This window comes from Bombina bombina, chromosome 3 (assembly GCF_027579735.1).
Source record: "Bombina bombina isolate aBomBom1 chromosome 3, aBomBom1.pri, whole genome shotgun sequence".
NCBI lineage: Eukaryota > Metazoa > Chordata > Amphibia > Anura > Bombinatoridae > Bombina > Bombina bombina.
The window spans coordinates 1,148,455,426-1,148,481,571 of record NC_069501.1 but is presented as its reverse complement, the minus strand read 5'-3'; the positions used below and the strand labels follow the sequence as shown (position 1 = coordinate 1,148,481,571).

Genomic DNA, 26,146 nt, shown 5'->3' with positions numbered 1-26,146 from the left:
TTATTCACAAGGATAAGGCTGTACTTCGTACCAAATATGAATTCCTTCGCAAGGTAGTTTCTATGGAAAATATCAATCAAGAAATGTATTCCTTTATTGTGTCCAGATCCATCTAACTCTAATCATATACGTTATGGAGGACTGTGGACCATCATCATTTTACAAAAGAAAAAGATTTGTGGCTGACAGTTCTAATGACACCTCTACAGACCCTGCTTTGTCTTTCCTACCTATATGTTTCCTATTCTCTACTCGGCTATACGTTAAACTAAGAGAGAGATGGGGAGGTGGGAGGGATTTTAAGCTCTGATATGGGTTCTTGACCTCCTTTTAGTGGCGGGAAATATATCCATATGTTATGGAGGACTGTGGACCATCATCATTCTGAAAGAAATGAATCAAGCATACAATTTTAGTTTTTCATTGGCTTACCTGATGTATTCAGCTATCTCCCAGTAGTGCATTGCTGCTCCTTAAACAAAGTATACCAAGAGAATGATGCAAATTTGATAATAGAAATACATTGGAAAGATGTTTTTTTAAAATTGTATGTTATACCAGAAAAATTTAATTAAAAAAACCCATGTCCCTTTGACCTTTATAACATGGATGGTACCATTCTACAGGATTACAAATAGTACAAATCACCATAGCTAGGAAATAGAAAGCTGACCATGTTTGTGGCTAACACAGATAAAATAACTTATTACATATATTATGTTTGACTACTGAAAGTACAATAGTCTAAAACTGTCCTCAGCAGAGGTAGCTCAGCAGTGAAAGGTTTAACTATGTGTACCATAACAAACATGTCTATCATAATCTTGTTTTATCTGCTGCTGAATTGTTGTACATTGTCATATAATTGTTATATACTTTCTTGTACTGCTGCAGCACTTACTGGCTTGAATTCTCGATATAATACCATTGCCAGGCAGGAAGATTATAGTCTTGAAACATCAACTACCTCACTGTGCGAGGGACTTTTAAAATGTACTATTGAAATCTGTTTCTTGCTAGACAAAGAGACTGCATTGTATGTACAGCAATTGTTACTAGGATAGAAATCATGTCTGAAATACAAACAGTGCATTATACTTTGTTTTTGCAACAAACATTTATTCAGAGAGCAATCCATTTTAAATACACTTTGCAATTTATTTCTATAAATAGTTTTTTGTTCTCTTGGTGTCCTTTTGTTTGAAAAGCATAGCTAGATTGGGTCAGGAGAATGTACATTTCTTAAAGGGACAGTAAAGTCCAAAATTAAAACTTTCATGATTCATATAGAGCAGCGACTGGTGGTCCGCGAGAAGATGTTGGTGGTCAATGACACCATCCAGCAGGAATTAATCTCCTCTGATGGTATCACCCCCGTCGTGCCGCAGCTCCTTACAGTGCCTACAGTTCCCTTTACCTGTCTGTTTGTAGTAGTTAATTCCTTCAGATGGATTTACATCACTGTTTGTCTTCCTCCCTTCCATCTTCTTTTTTTTTTTAAATTAAATATTATTTTTCTTTCTAATATTTTCCCGTGCAGGCATGCACAAAGCCATTCCACTCTAATTCCAGTATTTGCCATCCAGCAGATCAGCCATATCCCACCAGTATTATAGTGATTGCCAGTAACATCAGTCGTGGTCAGCTCACATCCATATTGAGAGCTTTCTGATATGAACTTAATTTATGACTCCAATGTCTGTCCATGATCATAAGTAGTTTTGATTAATTCCTAACTGGGGAGGTAACTTGAAAGTCTTGTGGTCCTATTAAACATAATTCTTTTTTCCCCACTTTCTGCCTCTCGGTTTCCAGCTGAAAAGTTGGCACTCACCCTTCATCTGTCATTTGGAAGTATTCTCTCAGTTCTGTCATTCAGTTAGTTAATTACAAAAAATAATTCTTAAAAATGTGTAAATATATACATAATGTAAACTTAGCTATGGTTATACTAGTTATGTACTGTATGTATGTGTGTGTGTATATATATATATATATACAGGGAGTGCAGAATTATTAGGCAAGTTGTATTTTTGAGGATTAATTTTATTATTGAACAACAACCATGTTCTCAATGAACCCAAAAAAACTCATTAATATCAAAGCTGAATAGTTTTGGAAGTAGTTTTTAGTTTGTTTTTAGTTATAGCTATTTTAGGGGGATATCTGTGTGTGCAGGTGACTATTACTGTGCATAATTATTAGGCAACTTAACAAAAAACAAATATATACCCATTTCAATTATTTATTTTTACCAGTGAAACCAATATAACATCTCAACATTCACAAATATACATTTCTGACATTCAAAAACAAAACAAAAACAAATCAGTGACTAATATAGCCACCATTCTTTGCAAGGACACTCAAAAGCCTGCCATCCATGGATTCTGTCAGTGTTTTGATCTGTTCACCATCAACATTGCGTGCAGCAGCAACCACAGCCTCCCAGACACTGTTCAGAGAGGTGTACTGTTTTCCCTCCTTGTAAATCTCACATTTGATGATGGACCACAGGTTTTCAATGGGGTTCAGATCAGGTGAACAAGGAGGCCATGTCATTAGATTTTCTTCTTTTATACCCTTTCTTGCCAGCCACGCTGTGGAGTACTTAGACGCGTGTGATGGAGCATTGTCCTGCATGAAAATCATGTTTTTCTTGAAGGATGCAGACTTCTTCCTGTACCACTGCTTGAAGAAGGTGTCTTCCAGAAACTGGCAGTAGGACTGGGAGTTGAGCTTGACTCCATCCTCAACCCGAAAAGGCCCCACAAGCTCATCTTTGATGATACCAGCCCAAACCAGTACTCCACCTCCACCTTGCTGGCGTCTGAGTCGGACTGGAGCTCTCTGCCCTTTACCAATCCAGCCACGGGCCCATCCATCTGGCCCATCAAGACTCACTCTCATTTCATCAGTCCATAAAACCTTAGAAAAATCAGTCTTGAGATATTTCTTGGCCCAGTCTTGACGTTTCAGCTTGTGTGTCTTGTTCAGTGGTGGTCGTCTTTCAGTCTTTCTTACCTTGGCCATGTCTCTGAGTATTGCACACCTTGTGCTTTTGGGCACTCCAGTGATGTTGCAGCTCTGAAATATGGCCAAACTGGTGGCAAGTGGCATCTTGGCAGCTGCACGCTTGACTTTTCTCAGTTCATGGGCAGTTATTTTGCGCCTTGGTTTTTCCACACGCTTCTTGCGACCCTGTTGACTATTTTGAATGAAACGCTTGATTGTTCGATGATCACGCTTCAGAAGCTTTGCAATTTTAAGAGTGCTGCATCCCTCTGCAAGATATCTCACTATTTTTGACTTTTCTGAGCCTGTCAAGTCCTTCTTTTGACCCATTTTGCCAAAGGAAAGGAAGTTGCCTAATAATTATGCACACCTGATATAGGGTGTTGATGTCATTAGACCACACCCCTTCTCATTACAGAGATGCACATCACCTAATATGCTTAATTTGTAGTAGGCTTTTGAGCCTATACAGCTTGGAGTAAGACAACATTTATAAAGAGGATGATGTGGTCAAAATACTCATTTGCCTAATAATTCTGCACTCCCTGTATATATATATATATATATATATATATATATATATATATATATATATATATACATAATGCAAACTTAGCTATGGTTATACTAGTTATGTACTGTATGTATGTGTGTGTGTATGTATGTGTATATATATATATATATATATATATACATAATGCAAACTTAGCTATGGTTACACTAGTTATGTACTGTATGTATGTGTGTGTGTGTGTGTGTGTATATATATATATATATATATATATATACATAATGCAAACTTAGCTTTGGTTATACTAGTTATGTACTGTATGTATGTGTGTGTGTATGTATATATATATATATATATATATATATATATATACATAATGCAAACTTAGCTATGGTTACACTAGTTATGTACTGTATGTATGTGTGTGTGTGTGTGTGTGTATATATATATATATATATATATATATATATATATATATAGATATATAGATATATAGATATATATACACACACATTATAGAGGTTAGTACCTTTTAAAAAAAAAATCATATTAGGGGTCCACGGGATTCAAAATTGTGAGTTTAGTGGTCCCTGAGGTCTGAAAGGTTGGTGAGCCCTGATTTAGAGTACTTGATTTTAAACAACTTTCCAGTTTACTTCTATGATCATATTTGCTTTGTTTTCTTGGTGTTGTTTGTTGAAGGATAAACCTAGGTAGGCTGATAGGAGCTTAGGAGCAAGCATGTGTCTATAGCAGCCTATGGTAGCAGTGTTTGCAACATTGTTTATAGCAATGTTATACATAGTTGCAAACACTGCGGCCAGATTGCTTAAGACATGTGCATGCTCCTGAGCTCACCTACGATTACTCGTTAACAAAGGATACCAAGATAGCTAAGCAAAATTGATAATAGAAGTAAACTGGAACATTGTTTAAAATGTAATGCTCTATCTAGTCAATTCAAGTTTAATTTTGACTTTACTGTCACTTTTTAAGTGCTCTATTGTTGCAAACACAGCTGGCATATAGTACTTAAAACACATGCATGCTCTGAAGCATACCTAGGTATTTTCTTCAACAAAGGATATAAAGAGCATAAAGTAAACTAGAAAATGTTTTGGATTTTTTATTGTTTAGTTTGACTTTCTGGCGAACTGCTCGTGCAATACCGCCCCCTGCAGATTTGAATTGGGTTGATTTCTGTCCGCCGCCTCAGAGCAGGTGGACAGGTTATGATGCATCGGTCTTTAGACCGCTTCTTCATAACTTCTGTTTTCGGCGAGCCTGGAAACATGGGGCATCAAGCTTGATAAATATGCCCCTTTATCTCCACCACATCTACTGAGAACCTACCATGATATGATCCCCACTGATTTTGTGTGCAGACTTTGCTGGAAGCCAAAACTGTTAATGAATGGTTCAGTTACTTTTTAAGAAGTTCTACTTATCTATTTCCTATTTTAGCATGACCTGTTTTTTAATTACATTTTATTTTCTATTTATTATTCCCTTAAAACTTTATTAAAACTACCTTTGTAGTCAGGTATTAAATTATAATGCAACAATAACAATACCATTAAAATCCCTGGTGAATGGGGAATTCAGTGCTATATATCAACACTGAAAAATATTCCTTTGTATGCACTAATAATACATATCATCTGATAACATCATAGGCATTTTTCCATATTATGCACTAATATACATATCTGATAACATCATTTGTATTTTACAATATAATTATGATGTATTACTCTCTGTCCTAGAGTAAAATACTGTTGCAAACGCATCTGTTTAATGTAAAATAATAAACAGTAAACTTAATGAGATGTAAAGATCAAAATTAAACTTTTATTACCATTTTTTTGTTCTCATGCTATGGGGTCAATTTATCAAAGTGCGAGCAGACATGATACGATGTAGCGATTCTTGTGAACTGCTTGTGCAATGCTGCCCCCTGCAGATTTGCGGCCAATCGATCGCTAGCAGGGAGTGTCAATCAGCCCGATCGTATAGGATCGGGCGGATTGAAGACCGCAGCCTAAGAGGCAGTGGACGACAAGTTATGGAGCCCCTGAAGGCTCGCGCAAAAACCGGGACATCAAGCTCCATTCAGAGCTTGATAATTCGGCCCCTATGTCTGAACCATGAAAATGTAAGTTTGACTTTACTGTCACTTTAATGTTATTTGTGCTAATAGGGAACTCCTTGAACATACACAGTTGTGCAGTTAGACCCATAGTGTGATGTATATTAGATTACTATTTATATCACTCCATTCTACTCTACAGTAAGTTTTATCTAATTGAATTGTTTCTTTATTGATTTATTAACTGTTTCTTGTCACTAATGTAATCAAGCAGGCCAATAATCACTAGTTGCAATACAGCAAAATGCCTATTGCCATATTGGTGCCGCAGAGAATATTCTTTTTATTAGATTATGATTCTTTTAATGGACCAACAATGCTATACAGAGTTCCTCCATTCACTTATAACTGAGATTGTTAGCCTACCGGGAGGGTTTGTTAGGGTTATGTGTATTTTTGGTACTACTGTGAATAGACATAAGTTTGCCAAGTGTAGTTGATTATAAAACATATAATGAAGGCGATAATTATTTTGGGTTTCGTGCCCCTATTTAAATGATCGCATGATTCAGATAGAGCATACACTTTTAAGCAACGTTCAAATTTGCTTCATTCTTTTGGTATCCTTTGTTAAAGGAGCAGCAATGCACTACCGGGAACTCCCATGCAGCAAGCCTACCTAGGTATGCTTTTTATGCTATATTAGATCTAATACTTACAAACAGTGATACAGTTTCAGATGTGTCTGTAGGTGAGAACTTAGGATCCAGTGATCATCAATCTGTTTGGTTTAGTATTCATGTGCAGGAACTGTCCACCCAAACTAAAACAAAAGTTTTAGACTTTAAGACGGCAGATTTTTCATTAATGGGAGAATACCTAAAAAACTATTTAAAAGGGAAAACTCTTATTACAGGGGTTCAAGAACAGTGGGAATTTGTGAAAGGTGCCATTTTAGATGCAACCGCACACTGTATTAGACATGTGTGTAAAAGTAAAAGAAAGCGGAAACCAATTTGGTTTTCCAAAGAAGTAGCACATGCTGTAAAGACAAAAAAGATAGCTTATAAAAATTACAGACACACACAAGCAGATGATGATATGAAAATATGGAGACTCCAACAAAAAAAGTCTAAGCAGTTAATTAGGAAGGTTAAAGCTCATGCAGAAGGGAAGATAGCACAGTCAGTAAAACATGGGGACAAAACATTCTTTAGATATATCAGTGAAAGAAGAAAAAATAAGGTAGGAATAGTAAAATTGAAATCAGTTGATGGTAGAATAATAGAAGGAGATAAGCAGATTGCAGACTGTCTCAATGATTACTTCTGTTCTGTTTTCACAAAAGATTGTGAAGATACAATGTCTACATTAAGGGATGCTACGAAAAATAGAAACAAGCTTAACAGTAATCTTTTTACAGAGGATGAGGTTTTGTTAGCATTATCAAAAATAAATGTTAAAAAGGCAGTGGGTCCTGATCATATTCATCCAAGGGTTTTAAAAGAACTTCGATCAGTGCTAACAGTCCCATTAACTGATCTGTTTAATCAGTCACTATTAACAGGAGCTGTCCCAGATGATTGGAGAATAGCAAATGTAATACCTCTTCATAAAAAGGGCAGTAGAGAAGAATCTGGCAACTACAGGCCAGTTAGTTTAACTTCAGTAGTAGGGAAATTAATGGAAAGCCTCTTAAAAGAAAGAATTATGACTTACATAAAGACAAACAATTTAGAGGACCAAAATCAGCATGGTTTTACTTCAGGGAGATCATGTCAGACTAATCTAATTGACTTCTTTGATTATGTAACAAATTAGACAAGGGTGGAGCAGTTAATGTAGCATATCTAGATTTCAGTAAAGCATTTGACACCGTCCCACACAATAAACTAATTCACAAACTGTATCTCCTTGGTCTAGATTCAAAAATTGTGAACTGGGTGGAATGCTGGCTTAAAGGGACATTCCAGTCAAAATATAATTGCACATAGATTTATTGCATTTTTGAATAGAAACATATTTCCAATATACATGTATTGGCAAAAATGCTTCTATTAAGAGTTATCACTGTTTTAGTGTTAACATTTTTCTCTGCATGTGCATGTGAAACATAGCTAGATGTTTTCATTGCACCCACATTTTAAATAATGCAGCTTCTTAGATCATCAGTGGGGCTTGTATTATGTCAGCAATTAACAAATTGAGTCATTACCAGATGGTACAAGCACCTTAGGCTCTCTGAGCAAGTGTTGTGTTTAAAATGCTGGTGCACGGTGCATACTTAAATACACTTTTGAAACAGCTATAGCTTTTATTAGAAACCTTTTTGCTAATGCATGTATATTACAAAATTGCTTCTTTTCAATACAGAAATGCACCCATGTGGTTTCCTATTTTGGCTGGAATATCCCTTTAAGGACAGAAAACAAAGTGTCTTAGTAAATGGAGTTCATTCAGCAGAGGGGGCTGTTACTAGTGGTGTTCCTCAGGGAACAGTTCTGGGGCCTGTTTTGTTTAACATATTTATCTGCGATATCAGCAAAGGGCTACAGGGGAAAGTTTGTCTGTTTGCAGATGATACAAAAATTTGTAACAGAGTGGATGTTCCAGGGGGGTAGACAAAATGAGAAGTGATATACAACAATTGGAGGATTGGACAAACGACTGGGATCTAAAGTTTAACACAGCAAAGTGTAAAATAATGCATTTAGGGAAGAAAAATCCAAATGTTAATTATAGACTCAATGACACTTTACTGACTGTTACAGATGAGGAACAGGACTTGGGAATTATTATTTCAGATGATTTAAAACTTAGTAAACAATGTAGTAATGCAGCGAGTAAGGCTAGCAGAATGCTTGGATGTATTGGTAGAGGTATTTGCAGCAGAAATAGTAAGGTTCTTATGCCACTTTATAGATCATTAGTTAGGCCTCATTGTGTTTTGTGTGCAGTTCTGGAGGCCATATCTTCAGAAGGATATTAACAAACTTGAATCTGTGCAAAGGAGGGCTACAAAAATGGTACATGGTCTAAAAAATAAAACTTACCAGGATAGGCTCAATGACCTAAATATGTATAGCTTAGAGCAGTGATTTTTAACCTTTTTTTTGCCGTGGCACACTTTTTTTCATAAAAAAATCCTGTGGCACACCACCATCCCAAAATTTTAAAAAAATCACACATTGCAGCCTAATACAGCATATATATATATACACATACACACAAACACACACATACTGTATGTATTGTGCTGTTATGCCATGCCTCCTACAAACTACCCCTGCACTGGGAGTAAAAAACAAGCAAAGTTTAAAAAATATGTCACACTGTTGTCAGTCTGCCGTGGCACACCTGAGGATCTCTCACGGCACACTAGTGTGCCACGGCACACTGGTTGAAAAACACTGGCTTAGAGGAGAGAAGGGAAAGAGGTGATATGATAGCAACTTTCAAGTACATTAAAGGGTTTAGTAAAACTGAGGCTGTGGGTATTTTACATAAAATGGAAAATTCAAGAACAAGGGGTCATGAGCTCAAGCTAAAGGGTAGTAGATTCAGGAGTAATTTGAGGAAGCACTTCTTTACAGAAAGAGTGATTGATTTATGGAATAAACTTCCTCAAGAGGTAGTAGCAACAAACACTGTGGGAGACTTTAAAAATGCATGGGACAAGCATAGGGCTATCCTACGAACTAGATAAGTTTATACTGTTAGGTAAGGTCGGGCAGACTTGCTGGGCCTATGGCTCTTATGTGCCGTCAATATCTATGTTTCTATGTTTTCAGGAAATAATACTAAGATAACAAGGCAGACTAGAGTATAGAAGTGAATTGGATAGTTGTTTGAAATTGCATGCTCTGTCTGAATTATGAAAGTTTAATTTTCACTTTACTGTCCCTTTAATGTGATTTTTGTGTTGATCTAAAACTATTTATTTATTAATAAAGGGACATGAAACACACAATTCTGATAGAGCATGCCATTTCAAACAACTTTCCACCTTCTATTTCAAACTTTTGTTTTGGTATCCTTGGTTAAAAAGCATATTTTGGTATGTTCATGAGCAGCAATAACTACTGAGAGCTAGCTGGTGGCTGCACATATATGCCTCTTGTTATTGACTCACCTGATGCGATTAGCTAGCTCCCAGTAGTGCATTGCTGCTCCTTTACCAACATATAAAAATGAATGTACTAAAATGTTATAATATGGAATATTCCCTTACTTTTCAATTGTGTAAATCTAACCTATACTCCGAAAACACGAGTACAGCTTAGCACAGCTTAATTTTAATACAACCAATCATTGCGTGATAATCAATGATCAATTTGCATAATTTCTTTATGCAGGTTCGCTCTTTATTGCATGCGCACTCCTTCTTTTCTTCGCTGTATGCACATTTTTATACTCTTTATTACGTTATTATATAGTGCTGATCACACTGATCATATTTTTTTCTACTAACACTAAGCACAGCTTTGTTACCTCTAGCTTTTGTCATTGCGCTTTAAACCCTGCGTCTTCATTCTCCCCCCCCCCCCCCTCCAGTTATCTGTTTGGCTGCCCAGTATTTTTTTGAAGGACATCTGGCAACTACATTTCCCATGATGCTCAGCTAGCTTAAAGTGTATGAGCATCATGGGAAATGTAGTTCCAAAACCTCTGGCGAGCCAAGGTTGATCACCCTTGGTCTAGACCATAATATGCCTCTGGTGTGTGATGTTTATAATTGATTTGAGAAATTCTATAATAAATCTAACCATAAGCATTTGTTAAATTTGTCTTTTTCAGTAGTTGAATGTTAAAGGGACATGAAACTCTCAATTTCGTTCATGATTCAGATAGAACAAACAATCTTAAATAGCTTTCCAATTTGCTTCTATCATCAAATTTGATTTATCCTTTGAAGGAGCAGCAATGCACCACTGGGACCTAGCTGAACACATCTAGTGAGCCAATAACAAGAGACAAATGTGTGCAGGCACCAATCACTAACTAGCTCCCACTAGTGTAGGATATGTACATATTCGTTTTCAAATATGGATACCAAGAGAATAAATCACATTTGTAATTTAAGACACTTTTAAATATATTTCTATCTTAATTGTGCAAGTTTAATTTTGAGTTTCCTATCCCTGTAACCAAGAGGGGTCTCAGTAATAAAGATCTCTTCCAATTTGTCCATCAAGACATCGAATTGTAATTTGTATATTTATATACTTACAGTTATTAAAGTCCAATTATTGCGAGTCAGGATATTTACTTTGCTATCCATTTAATTAAAACTTTTTTTTCTGTTTCAGTCATGGTAATAAAGAAGTGTTTTCTTGCCATGGGATTAAACTAGCAGTCACCTGGTTCTTAGATCGAGGTCATAAAGATGTTACGGTATTTGTGCCTGCATGGCGGAAAGAACAGTCCCGGCCAGACGCCCTCATTACAGGTGAACTCAAAGAATATATGTTATGAGAAATGTTCTTTTCAAGTGCTACACAAGCTTTTCATATGTAAACACTGACCTTCTTTTGATTCCGATTCAATTGTGCTACTCAGAGAAAGCTCATAAGGAATAAAGCACAATATCCTCGGAAAAACTGCAGGGGATTCTCTTGACTAAACCTGAATCATGGGATTTCTATGGCACCCTATGGAACCACAACATCCGTGCCCATATATGAAAGACTCATTGTTGTGTGGGAATACCATTACATTTTTGAGAGGGACTTTTTTAGAATATATTTATTTCAGTAGGTCAGTGTTAAAGTTGAATCATCAGTCAATATGAAATTTACTAGCTAAACAACATTATAATTTAACCTAGAGACCTAGTTTTTTTTTTTTAAATCATTGCTTAAAAAGACGGCATTTAAAGGTACATTCCGGTCACTATTTTAGCTTTAACATCCTTTTTCTCTGCATGTGCATGTGAAGCATAGCTAGATATTCTCAGTACACCAGTAGCTGCTCAGAGCACCAGTGGTATTTGTATCCTGTCAGCAATTAACAAATGATGCCACTACCAGATGGTCTAGGCAACCTAGGCTCTCTGAGCAATTGATGTTTTAACATGCTGGTGCACGGTGCATACTTTAATACACTTTTGAAACAGCTATAGCTTTTACTAGAAGCATTTTTGCTAATACATGTATATTACAAAAATGCTTCTATTCAAAACTGAAATGCACCCATGCGGATTACAATATTGGCTCAACGGTACCTTTAAAAATGTGCAATATACGTTTAATATTTGTCATATATTAGTGCCATTTAAAACTGTATTACATTTTTAACTAAAAAAATAAAAATATTTTGTCTGTGAAAGTATATTAAACTGTACAAATGTTTTCAAAATGAAAAAAAGTTAAGTTAACGTGACGATAAACCCCCCATAAAATGTTTAGTTATGCATAATTTTAAAAAATTTACATTTTTAAAAAGTTAAATTTAATACAAATATATTGCTGAGTTTTTTTGCACTGTATGCTAGAAGCATATAACCTGATCCCCTGCGCACTACAGAGTAGCGCTGCCGACTCTGATTAGCTCTTTATTTGACAATAATTATTTTCTGGTATCTCTGGATTCTTGGAGCATGGTGGTTAAAGGGACAGTATACATCCATTTTCGTATAACTGCATGAAATAGACACTACTATAAAGAATAAGATGCACAGATACTGATATAAAAATCCAGTATAAAACTGTTTAAAAACCTTAGAAGCTCTCAGTTTAGCTCTGTTGAAAAGGTTAGCTGGAACACCCACTGCAAGTGGGAAATAAGACACTCCCCTTTCTTTTGCATATAAAAAGACCCTTTACACAAACAGGAGCAAGCTGAAGTAGGTATCTCCTAAAAACGTTGTGGCTTGGTTAGGAGTCTGAAAATCAGAGCAATGTTATTTAAAAATAAGCAAAAGTATACATTTAAAAAAAACAAAAACACCTTTATGTGCTATATAAATAGATCACCTACAAAACATTTATGCAAAGAAAAAATGAGTTTATAAAAGTCCCTTTACATTTCTCCCCTGCGCTATATAGCCGCTTCTTGCTGCATGCACGCTACTGCCATGGAGATAATCAGTTCCGAAAGGCTTCTCCTGCGCTGCTAGTAACCATTTACTATTCCTTTTAAAGGGGTAAGTTTTACTTAAATTCAAGTTTCTTAAGATTTTGTGTATATATTATACCAAATTCTGTTGAATTTACATTTACCTGTTTATACTTATTTTCTACTATGAATTATCCTGGAACTGTCTCCAATTCTATAATCTCTTAGGCCTAGATTTAGAGTTCGGCGGTAGCCGTCAAAACCAGCGTTAGAGGCTCCTAACGCTGGTTTTGGCCGCCCGCTGGTATTTGGAGTCAGTGATTAAAGGGTCTAACGCTCACTTTTCAGCCGCGACTTTTCCATACCGCAGATCCCCCTACGCCATTTGCGTAGCCTATCTTTTCAATGGGATCTTCCTAACGCCGGTATTTAGAGTCGTTTCTGCAGTGAGCGTTAGAGCTCTAACGACAAGATTCCAGCCGCCTGAAAATAGCAGGAGTTAAGAGCTTTCTGGCTAACGCCGGTTTATAAAGCTCTTAACTACTGTACCCTAAAGTACACTAACACCCATAAACTACCTATGTACCCCTAAACCGAGGTCCCCCCACATCGCCGCCACTCGATTAAAATTTTTAACCCCTAATCTGCCGACCGCCACCTACGTTATACTTATGTACCCCTAATCTGCTACCCCTAACATCGCCGACCCCTATGTTATATTTATTAACCCTAATCTGCCCCCCTCAACGTCGCCGACACCTACCTACACTTATTAACCCCTAATCTTCCGACCGCAAATCGCCGCCACCTACGTTATCCCTATGTACCCCTAATCTGCTACCCCTAACATCGCCGACCCCTATGTTATATTTATTAACCCCTAATCTGCCCCCCTCAACGTCGCCGACACCTACCTACACTTATTAACCCCTAATCTGCCGAGCGGACCTGAGCGCTACTATAATAAAGTTATTAACCCCTAATCCGCCTCACTAACCCTATCATAAATAGTATTAACCCCTAATCTGCCCTCCCTAACATCGCCGACACCTACCTTCAATTATTAACCCCTAATCTGCCGACCGGAGCTCACCGCTATTCTAATAAATGTATTAACCCCTAAAGCTAAGTCTAACCCTAACACTAACACCCCCCTAAGTTAAATATAATTTTTATCTAACGAAATAAATTAACTCTTATTAAATAAATAATTCCTATTTAAAGCTAAATACTTACCTGTAAAATACATCCTAATATAGCTACAATATAAATTATAATTATATTATAGCTATTTTAGGATTAATATTTATTTTACAGGCAACTTTGTAATTATTTTAACCAGGTACAATAGCTATTAAATAGTTAAGAACTATTTAATAGTTACCTAGTTAAAATAATAACAAATTTACCTGTAAAATAAATCCTAACCTAAGATATAATTAAACCTAACACTACCCTATCAATAAAATAATTAAATAAACTACCTACAATTACCTACAATTAACCTAACACTACACTATCAATAAATTAATTAAACACAATTGCTACAAATAAATACAATTAAATAAACTATCTAAAGTACAAAAAATAAAAAAGAACTAAGTTACAGAAAATAATAAAATATTTACAAACATAAGAAAAATATTACAACAATTTTAAACTAATTACACCTACTCTAAGCCCCCTAATAAAATAACAAAGCCCCCCAAAATAAAAAATTCCCTACCCTATTCTAAAATACAAATATTACAAGCTCTTTTACCTTACCAGCCCTGAACAGGGCCCTTTGCGGGGCATGCCCCAAGAATTTCAGCTCTTTTGCCTGTAAAAAAAAACATACAATACCCCCCCCCCAACATTACAACCCACCACCCACATACCCCTAATCTAACCCAAACCCCCCTTAAATAAACCTAACACTAATCCCCTGAAGATCTTCCTACCTTGTCTTCACCATACCAGGTTCACCGATCCGTCCTGGCTCCAAGATCTTCATCCAACCCAAGCGGGGGTTGGCGATCCATAATCCGGTGCTCCAAAGTCTTCCTCCTATCCGGCAAGAAGAGGACATCCGGACCGGCAAACATCTTCTCCAAGCGGCATCTTCTATCTTCTTCCATCCGATGACGACCGGCTCCATCTTGAAGACCTCCAGCGCGGATCCATCCTCTTCTTCCGACGACTAGACGACGAATGACGGTTCCTTTAATGGACGTCATCCAAGATGGCGTCCCTCGAATTCCGATTGGCTGATAGGATTCTATCAGCCAATCGGAATTAAGGTAGGAATTTTCTGATTGGCTGATGGAATCAGCCAATCAGAATATAGTTCAATCCGATTGGCTGATCCAATCAGCCAATCAGATTGAGCTCGCATTCTATTGGCTGTTCCGATCAGCCAATAGAATGCGAGCTCAATCTGATTGGCTGATTGGATCAGCCAATCGGATTGAACTATATTCTGATTGGCTGATTCCATCAGCCAATCAGAAAATTCCTACCTTAATTCCGATTGGCTGATAGAATCCTATCCTATCAGGTTAATTGTAGGTAATTGTAGGTAGTTTATTTAATTATTTTATTGATAGGGTAGTGTTAGGTTTAATTATATCTTAGGTTAGGATTTATTTTACAGGTAAATTTGTTATTATTTTAACTAGGTAACTATTAAATAGTTCTTAACTATTTAATAGCTATTGTACCTGGTTAAAATAATTACAAAGTTGCCTGTAAAATAAATATTAATCCTAAAATAGCTATAATATAATTATAATTTATATTGTAGCTATATTAGGATTTATTTTACAGGTAAGTATTTAGCTTTAAATAGGAATCATTTATTTAATAAGAGTTAATTTATTTCGTTAGATAAAAATTATATTTAACTTAGGGGGGTGTTAGTGTTAGGGTTAGACTTAGCTTTAGGGGTTAATACATTTATTAGAATAGCGGTGAGCTCCGGTCGGCAGATTAGGGGTTAATAATTGAAGGTAGGTGTCGGCGATGTTAGGGAGGGCAGATTAGGGGTTAATACTATTTATGATAGGGTTAGTGAGGCGGATTAGGGGTTAATAACTTTATTATAGTAGCGCTCAGGTCCGCTCGGCAGATTAGGGGTTAATAAGTGTAGGCAGGTGTCGGCGACGTTGTGGGGGGCAGATTAGGGGTTAATAAATATAACATAGGGGTCGGCGATGTTAGGGCAGCAGATTAGGGGTACATAGGGATAACGTAGGTGGCGGCGGTTTACGGAGCGGCAGATTAGGGGTTAAAAGTGTAATGCAGGGGTCAGCGATAGCGGGGGCGGCAGATTAGGGGTTAATAAGTGTAAGGTTAGGGGTGTTTAGACTCGGGGTACATGTTAGAGTGTTAGGTGCAGACGTAGGAAGTGTTTCCCCATAGGAAACAATGGGGCTGCGTTAAGAGCTGAACGCTGCTTTTTTGCAGGTGTTAGGTTTTTTTTCAGCTCAAACTGCCCCATTGTTTCCTATGGGAGAATCGTGCACGAGCACGTTTTTGATGCCGGCCGCGTCCGTAAGCAACTCTGGTATCGAGAGTTGCATTTGCGGTAAATATGCTCTACGCTCCTTTTTTGGAGCCTAACGCAGCATTTGTTTGAACTCTCGATACCAGAGTTAAATTTATGGTGCGGCCAGAAAAAAACCCGCGGAGCGTTAACAGCCCTTTTACCGCCGAACTCCAAATCTAGGCCTTATTCTTTAGAGGGTAGATCCACTGATTATGCAATTCACTTTAAATGTGTGTTGTGCAACTCATTACTTTTGTACCCCCAATTCAACTTCGAAATACTTGTATGGATCACCTGATGCACTCCATTCAATATAATGACGCTCTTGCCTCTAAAGGAGTCCGTCCTCCCCCTGTTTGTTCTTTACAAGGGAGTTCTTCAGATTTTGCTCCAGGATTTTAAGATTCTGTGCGCTCTTCTGTTTTGGAAATGTTGGTGGCTATGCCTCCTCCAAGTAGTTATCCTACTGTGCATTTATTTTTCCATTCTGAATCACTAAACATTAGATCAGTTAAAAAGCTTCTCAAACATTCTGATTCTGATAACTGTTTTCTGAAGGTGAATATATATCTGATCAACAGTCAGTCTCTGAGTTAGACTCAGAATCATCCTCTTTCATGCTCAAGCTGGCACAGCTCTGTACATCGATAAAGGAGTTTTTTTTACATTTGTGGTTCAAAATCCAAAACCAGTTGAGGAGAAGTCCATTAAGCTGTTTGGAAGTTTAGCAGCATTGTATAGATCTTATTAGGTTAACCGATGCATTATTTTGTGATGCAATTGTTGATTAGTGAAAAAATAGGGCATTATTTTTGAACAGAAAAGCATCATGGCTAAAATCATGGTCAGAACTTAATTTGATCCTGGGCTTGACCCAATTGTTTCTACTCTGTCCGGAGGTGAGGAACTTTTTTTCCATTAGGACAATAACCCAAGGGGAAGAACAGGGTTCCTAATTGCTTTTTGTTCCTTCTCTTCTCAAAGAATGATTCTTCCATAGCTCCCTGTAAACATTGGAACAAGTCTAGACTGTCTCAAAAAGCCCTACTCTTCTACTCAGTCAGCATTAAGGTATATGCCTGATCTGTAGCTTCTTCTAGTAGGTGACTGATTACAACTTTTTCAGAAAGTCTAGGAGATCCCTTGGTTTGATATATTGTTTCTCAGGGATACAGAATAGGCTTCAGATCAGGGCCTTCAAAGGAAGGATTCTTCTGCCCCATGTGCCAAAGAACCCTGTAAAGGCTCAAGTCTTTTTTTCAATGTGTTCTGGATCTTGAGCTCATGGGTTTATACTTCTGATTCTGAACAAGACTAGGGTTGATTTCAACCTTTTCATTGTCCCCCCCCCCCAAAAAAAAAGGACAATTTCAGGCCTGTTCTGGATCAAAGAAAACCTTAAACAAGTTTCTCATGGTTCCTACCTTTTAAAATGGAAACAATCCAGAATATCCTTTCTCTCATTTTATTAGGGCCAGTTCAGGTCCACCTAAGATCTGAAGTATGCTTACCTTCATATCCATCAAACAAAGAGCAATTATCAGTATCTCAGATTTGCATTTCTGGATAAACATTTTCAGTTTGTGGCTCTACCATTTGATTTAGCTGCAACCTCAAGAATATTTATAAGAGTTCTGGGAATTCTTTTGTCTGTATTCAGAGCTCAGGTATTTTGGCATTTCCCTACATGAACAATATCTTGGTAAAGGCTGCATCTATACCTTCAGCAATATCTCATACCAACAATTTTTTTGTTCTTTCTTTGACAACATGGTTGGAAAATAAATGTTTTAAGAAGTTCTCTTTCTTCTTAAATCAGATGCGATGTCAATCAGTCTGTCTTTAGCAGATCAGAGGAAATTGAAGTTTGTGATAACTTGTGCACAGCGTCATTCAGTTCCATCCTTACATACGCTCTATAAATGGAGATGTTGGGTCTGATGATTGCAGCATTAGATGCTATTCCAGTTACTCTATTTCACTTGAGACCTCTTTAACTTTGCATGCTGAGTCAATAGCAAAAGGATTACATTCAGACTTCACATATATCCTTTTGAATCTAGTATCTAAGCAATCTATATCTTGGTGTATAGTCCACCTGTCCTTTTCTCTTCTTTATCCGGCCTCCTTAGACAATAGTTTAATCAGAGGAAATCTCTTAGGTTGAAGCCCCGTATGGGGGTCCAGGAGAGCACAGGAAGTTTGGTCTCCTCAGAAAAAGAGGTTACCAATAAATGAACTTGAACTTCAGGGCTCTTCAGAGCTGGCCTCTGCTGAAAGACGTATCTGTATTTTCAATCAGACAATATCTTAGCTATGGCTTGTATCAATCATCAAGGGGGAATGCACAGTTCTCTAGCTTTGAAGCTGAATTCAGATTTGGGCAGAAATCAATTTCTTTTCATTTCGGTGATTCATATTCCAGGAGTGAACAATTGGGAAGCAGATTATCTCTGTCGCCAATCCCTCCACCCTGAGGAATAGTCGCTTTACCCATTGTCTTCAATCAGTTAGTGAGGAAGTGGGGTCTTCAAGAGGTAGACCTGATCGCTTCTGGTTTAATCATCAAGCTTACCAGACACTTTGCAAGATCCAGGGATCCTCTTGTGGAATTTGTAGATACCCTATTTTCTTCTTGAAATTTTAATACGTTATTAATCTTTCCTCCAACTGTTCTGCTTGCAAGAGTGATAGCTCAAATCAAACAAGAGCTATTGTCTTTTAATTCTATTTGCCCCAGCTTGGTCGCGCAGAACTTGGTTTGCGGACCTAGTACATATGTCCAACTTTTCTCCTTGACATCTACCTCTATATCACGCCCTGCTGTCCCAAAGTCCATTTTATTATCAAGATCTTGAGTCTCTAAATTTGATGGCCTAGAATTAAACGCATAATTTTAAAACAATGAGGTTTTTTTAATACTGTTTTAAATACCTTGATCTATGCTAGGAAGCCTGTCACACGGAAATTCTATAACAAAGTAGGGAAAGCCTTCCTGGTGTGGAAAAACAAGATTTTAATTGAATTGGCATTCTTTCAGGATTACTAGAATTCTTCACTTCTTGCATGAAGATTTAGATAGGGCCTTTCTACTAGCTTTTTAAAAAGTCAAATTTTGTCTATTTTGGCTCTATACCATAAGAAAATTGTTAAACTTCCTGACATTCAGAGTTGTCTTCAGGTTTTAGATTAAAACCAGCCTTTAAATCCTTGGAACCTTAATTTGGTTTTAAGAGTATAGAGTTTTGGGAATATTTGCATCCTCCTAGTGGCCAGGAGTTGAATCCCAGGAGTAATAGACTTGTGGACTCTCACCACCATGAAATAAATTTAATTTATCTGGTAAACATACATTTTGTTTTCCCTTTAAAGTCTGGAATTGTAATAAAAGGACCATTATAGTCAATAATTGATATGCTCTAATTCGTTAGAGCATGTCATTTTCAGACTAACGACCCTGAATTTCTACCTTTAAAAGGGTTAAACACATAGAAGAAGTACCACTCGGGTACCTGAGCGGAAACTGCTGCTGACCAAAACAGCTGATTGAGTGAGCAGCAGTTTGCACTGTTGACCAGCAGTGCTTTACAGTGGTACTTCTATTATGTGTTTAAACCCTTTACATGGGTTAAACACATAGAGGAGCAGGGTTGCTAGTCTTAAAAGTACGTGCTCTAACAAATTAGAGCCTGTAATGTCTTGACTAATGGCCATAATCCATTAATTTTCATTATCTATGCTTCGTAATCCAAGTATTTTATTTCTGTCTTTTTTTTTTAACTCCTTTCTGTAGCTGTTTTATAAAATTTGTTCTCACTTTTTTCATCTGCCATCATATTTATACTGCTTCAAATATTCTCAGTACACTATAGAGGACATGTGAACACACACACTATGCAACCATATCCATGTAAGGTTACATCTAGCAATTTGGGAAGGTTAAGAAAACAGGATTGTTGTTAAATGCATTTAATTTAATATTTTTCAGATCAAGAAATCTTGCGTAAGTTGGAAAAGGAAAAAATTCTTGTGTTTACTCCATCTCGTCGGGTGCAGGGAAGACGGGTGGTGTGTTATGATGACCGGTTTATAGTCAAGTTGGCATTCGAATCGGATGGCATCATTGTGTCCAATGACAATTATAGGGATCTGGCAAACGAAAAACCTGAATGGAAGAAATTTATTGATGAGAGATTATTAATGTATTCATTTGTCAATGACAAGTAAGTAATGCAATATCCATGTTGGGAGATATTTTTATTTCTTTCAGTAGACTTTGTCAACACTCTCACCGGTGTCAGTTTATATTGTGTCGAAGGTAGAATTTTAATAATTTGTTCTCTTGAGGATATTGTACGAAATAAATTAAATATTGTTGAACTATTTAAGTTGAATATTGACCCTTATCTTTTCATTGTAATCTGAATCACTACATTTTACTAATAGAAATCTAGTAATATAGATCCAACATTTTATATTATTAACAGACTGCCATAGGCGCCACCTCCATCTTTTCTCTCAGTCTACATTTAGATACCAATCAGCAAGCGCCACCCAGATGCTGAACCCAAAAATAGGCCGGCTCCCAAGCTTACATTCTTGCTTTTGCAAATAAAGATACTAAGAGAACGAAGAAAAATTGGTAATAGGAGTAAATTGGAAAGTTGCTTAGAATTGCATGCTCTATCTAAATCCTCAAAGTTTAATTTTGACTAGACTATCCCTTTAATCCACCACAGTCTATTGTGAATTCTTGCTGAAATATTGCTTTATACACGAAAGGGAATAGGAAAATTTCACTGCACATTATTTGGAATACTTTGATACTGTTTGATATTGTCATATAGATGTTACTTGCAGTATGATATGCACTTTATATGCGGATTTAATTGTAATCTAATTTACTAGCTTTTTGCTTCTAGTAGTTTTAGATTTAACCCGGGGACGCCTTGTTTTTTTAGCTTTTATTATTTAATGCTTCCTTAAGGGATTTGACATTTTTTTTTGCATATCTTTGGGATTGGTTAGTTATTTCAGATAGCTTTCATCTAAGAGCTACTTAACAAATCCGTTCTTTATTGTGTTGTGCTTTATGCAAAAGATCTTAGAGATTTGGAGTCTATGTTTTATTTATTATATTCTAGGTAGATGTATCTCTCGATTGTAATGTGTGATTTTAGATATTTGTTCCGGCACTGAAAGTTCACAAATTACTTTGCCTCTTCTATAGGTTTATGCCCCCTGATGACCCTTTGGGCCGCCATGGACCTAGTCTGGATAATTTTCTGAGGAAGAAACCAGTAATCCCTGAATACAAGAAACAGCCTTGTCCATATGGTAAATAATGATTTCTACCATTACTCAAATACTGGTTCATTGTTAAATGATTTGGGAAGAAAAGTCTTGCATCTGTTTACCTATGCAACCAGATTTCCAGCAGAAAATGTTGCAGTTTTTGGAAAAATGTTTCTATTAAAAGTTTTCACAGGTTTTGTTGTGTATTACTTGCATGGCTCTCTGAGGATATAACAATGGGTTACAATTGCATCTTTATCTCACACATGGTTATCCATGCTGTATATCACTGCACTGACAGAACGGGAAGTAATGCACAAATGCACTTGTACACAAAGCGCTAGATTATGAGCAGAGCGAGCGCATTGCAAGTTGAAAGTTAAAAAAATGTTCTCACGTGCTAACCCGATGTGCGCAAAAAGCCCAACTTTGAATGTCGCAACCACATTAATGTATTCCCCCATAGACTTCAAGTGGGAAAAAACTAACACCCTTACTCGCACTCAAACCTGATTGCATTTTCTCAATCCGACATGAAATATTAATATTTCATATTCCATAGAAGAATGTTCTATGTATTCATAAATAACACACATATATACACATACACAATATGTATCAATATTTAATATTTAAATATGTATCAATATTTAATATTTAATATTAATATTTAATATCAATATTTATAATTGAAGGTGTACATTAATGGCAAACAATAACACAATGCTAAACAATGATACAAAAAGTCCAGATAAATCCACTGGTGGTGGCAAGTCCCAAATGGGAAGCTCTGGTATTCAGTATATCCAATAAAAGAGTGGTGTGTCACTTCACTCGACAGTTGCTGCTGCTCTCTTGCAACACCTTCCATGTAAAGACTTCTATAAAAACCACATAAACAAAAGAGGCGCCTGTGTGTACCAGTCAAGACACAATGTTGAAAATATGGAGGCTCTGATACAGGGTACTCCCATTTGCGTGGAGCACACCAGAGTGCTATAAGTAACGGGCTGGAAATTTACAGCAATCCAGCTGGCTGAACTCTAGGGAAGAGGAAGCACTGGAATCCCCACCTTTGGGCCTGAAACATATATATATATATATACGCACGCGTGTATATATAAATATGTATTTATGTGTGTGTGTATAGATATATACAGTTATATAAATATATAGGAATATCTATTTAAAAGAACTTAGACCATATTCCCCATATGTGAAGAACATAGGAATGTGAAGTATTTACACTACATACACAGTTGAACACTTTATTAAATATGAATATTGCATTGATTTTTCATGTTTTCAGCTACTTGACTACAAAGGGCTCCAATGCATATATATATGTGTGTGTGTGTTTGTTTATATATGCTTGTAAATATGTATATTATCTCTGACCTCATCTCTTTGAGCCCTTATAACTTTTTCCGCAATTTTTAAAAAAATAATAATAATTTTTATCAGACAGTGTTACTATACTTTTAAATGTAATTTTAATGTGTTTTGTCTTGCGTAACAGTTAACCAGAGCTCTGAGGTCACACTATTCCAACACACATTAAATTCAATTGTGCTTAAGCGAACGCATTTACTTTCAACTCGTAAACTTCAAACATGTGGAAAGAGCCATGATGCACTCCTTTTTTTATCACAGGCAACTGTAAGCACGCCACTAGTAATCTATCCCAAACCATGGGTTAAATTGATGGTAAAGTTTAGGATTGTGCTGTATAGTATATTAAAAAGTTATTAAAAAAAACTTTCATTCATGAAATTTGGAAATGGCGCTTCTTTGATCAAATATTTAAAATGTTGTGATTGGAAACAAACCCCAATTCCTCCGCCCACATCTCCGACTTTGTTTTGCAGACCAATAATGAATCCAGCTTCCTCCAATCGTTCAGTGCCCCATGAGCTGGATGCCAAGTGGGGCATGCAACGATTGGAGAAAGCTGGATTCGTCATCGATCTGCTAAAGAAAGTAGGAAATGCAGGCGGAGGAACGGCGGTATGTTTCCCAGTACTAAAAATGAAGCATCTTTCAAAATTTTAATGAATTAAAGTGCCCATGTTCTTTAAGATTATTTTTAGATACTGGGCAGCAATTCATTAACGTTTACAATCACTTTAACTACTATATATATTTTTGAGAAAAAAATGCGGTGTCCTGTCAGTAGTATCCTTAAACCTGCAAAAAGAAAATGCTATAATGTCTTAGATCACTTAGTTATATGCCAATAGTTCAATAATAATGTGTTTAATCCTTACAGCATTGCACTACTGGGAGCTAGATGAACATATCTGGTGAGCCAATGATGAGGCATGTATAGCTACCAATCACTAGCTCCCAATGGTGCATTGCTGCTTCAAAGCCTACTTAGGTATGCTTTTCAACTAAGGATACCAAGTGAACTAAATAAATTTGATAATAGAATTGAAAACTCTGTTAAAATTGCATGATCTATCTGAACCATAATAGTTTAAAAAGGACAAAAAAGTCAATATTAAAGACCATCAATTTATGCTGTAATGCATTTCCATATAGTCCATATTAACAGATTTTAACAGGATCTTTACTCTGGTCATTTAATTAGCACTTCAGGGCTCTGGGCCCTATTCTAAGTTTACAATGCAATTCTCAGGGAACAATAAAAAATCTTAGAAGAAATTGTTTTGGAAACACTCTTATATTACACAAATGCATGAAAGACAACTATTATATTCCTTTAAATTTAAAATTTAGCAAAAACGATGGTTGTAATAAATATGAAAAAAGAAATATATTGCTTACATTAATTAATGTAATATTTATAAGATCAGTAGATTATTATTATTTTTTTTAAATGTTCAAATGTACTGACTATCAACTGTTCTTAATTTATAACATTTTTTCTCTCTTAGGGAAGAAATGCACCTATGGGCATAAGTGTAAATATTATCACCCTGAAAGGGGAAATCAACCTCAACGATCAGTAGCTGATGAACTTCGTGCTATGTCTAGAAGCACTGCAGCCAAAACTGGAGGTGAAGGAGGACTGTTCAAAAGCAACAGTGTTCCTTCAAATACCAGGATTGAATGCAGCAATGACTTGAAACGTTCTACTCCAAAGAGACAATCGGACCCAAGTATAAGAACTCAAGTGTATCAAGACCTGGAAGAAAAACTTCCTTCCAAAAATAAATTTGAAACCAGATCTGTGCCATCTTTAGTTAGTATATCAAATTTAAAATCCCCCATCTCCATAACCTCAAGCAATGGAGGTTTCTCTTCTGTACAGCTACCCTCTCAGGATCAAGGGCCTTCTGGGCTATATTCTCCTTTACTAATGTCAACAAAAAAACACAGACTGGAATACCCTAAGTGTGAATCACCTGTTGATGTAGGATATTACTCCATGATGAATGCCTACTCAAATTTAGGCATATCTGGAAATCGGAGTCCAGAGAGACGTTTTTCATTGGACCAAGAATACAGGATTAGTTCTGTAGCTTCTGATTGCAGCAGTGATGGTAGCTTGAGTTGTGGAAGTAGCGATTCATATGCTGGTTATAATGACCGTTCCTATGTCAGTTCTCCTGACCCTCAATTAGATGAAAGTATGAAGTGTCAGCACCTTCACACACCTATTCGCTCAGGTCCTCAAACATTCATGCAAAGCTACCATGATTCCTTAACAAGAGTCCAAAGCTATGGGCATGAACAAGAACTCAAACCTCATCACAAGCCCCAGACTTCTTATACACCTGTCCCACTGCACCATCAGACTGTTGCATCTCGTTCTAGTTGCCCAAATGAGTACCATGTATCTCCAAATTCTCCTGCTTCAAAAAAATTGATTATGGGAAGAGCTTTGGTTTCCACAAGAATGGAAAGTGTCTCTGATTCACGTTTATATGAAAATTCACCACTGAGACAGCATAAGCCATGTCAAAGCCAAGATAGCATTGGCAGTTGGGAAAGGCATAATTTTGTTGCTGATGCTTATGGTTTTCGTCAACCTTACTCAGTGCCTAGCAACCCATCACAGCCATGCTATGAGCAGTTTGCTTTCCAAAGCCCACCTGAGCGTCAGGATCAGTCTTGGAGGATACCTTACTGTGGTATGCCCCAAGAACCTCCTCAACATCAATGTACTAGAGAGAAGGTTTTCATAAACTTGTGTAACATCTTTCCTTCAGAACTTGTGCGACTTGTGATGAAACGGAATCCACATGTTACAGATGCTCAGCAACTAGCGGCAGCTATTTTGGTGGAGAAATCCCAGTATGGATATTGAAAAAATGATGCATCTTTGTGGTGTGGAGTACATTTCTTTTTGTTCAGCTCATGCTGAAGGAGGTTTGCTACAATAGCATTTGTAATCTCCTTCTCAGCAAGGGGGTTCTATAGTAATTCATATATGTTAACTACTGAGCCATGCTTATTTGATTTACAACGTCCTGTGCCAGCCCCTTATTGCTAAATACTAGCAGAAGGTGATTAGGCTTAGACGTACTACAGGGTTATTTTACACTCAAACAAAAAAAATTGTTTGCATTTTTTTTGTACTGCCTTGGTGATCACCATCTTATAGCCATCATAAATAAATGGTTTCACCAAGAGTTCTTTAATTTTATAAACAATTATATTTATTTATATTTGGTTATTTTGG

At 36.7% G+C, this 26,146-nt stretch overlaps 1 protein-coding gene across 1 annotated transcript in view; it reads left to right on the top strand.

The window, feature by feature from the left end:
• The window catches only part of ZC3H12C (zinc finger CCCH-type containing 12C), an 80,441-nt gene extending 54,670 nt beyond the window's left edge, over positions 1 to 25,771 (top strand). Inside the window, exons 5-8 of the mRNA XM_053705581.1 lie at positions 10,925 to 11,064; positions 20,189 to 20,423; positions 21,431 to 21,537; positions 24,396 to 25,771. Of these exons, the coding sequence (XP_053561556.1) occupies positions 10,925 to 11,064; positions 20,189 to 20,423; positions 21,431 to 21,537; positions 24,396 to 25,771 (1,858 nt within the window). The remainder of the gene's footprint in view (positions 1 to 10,924; positions 11,065 to 20,188; positions 20,424 to 21,430; positions 21,538 to 24,395) is intronic.
• Positions 25,772 to 26,146: the final 375 nt, after the last annotated feature.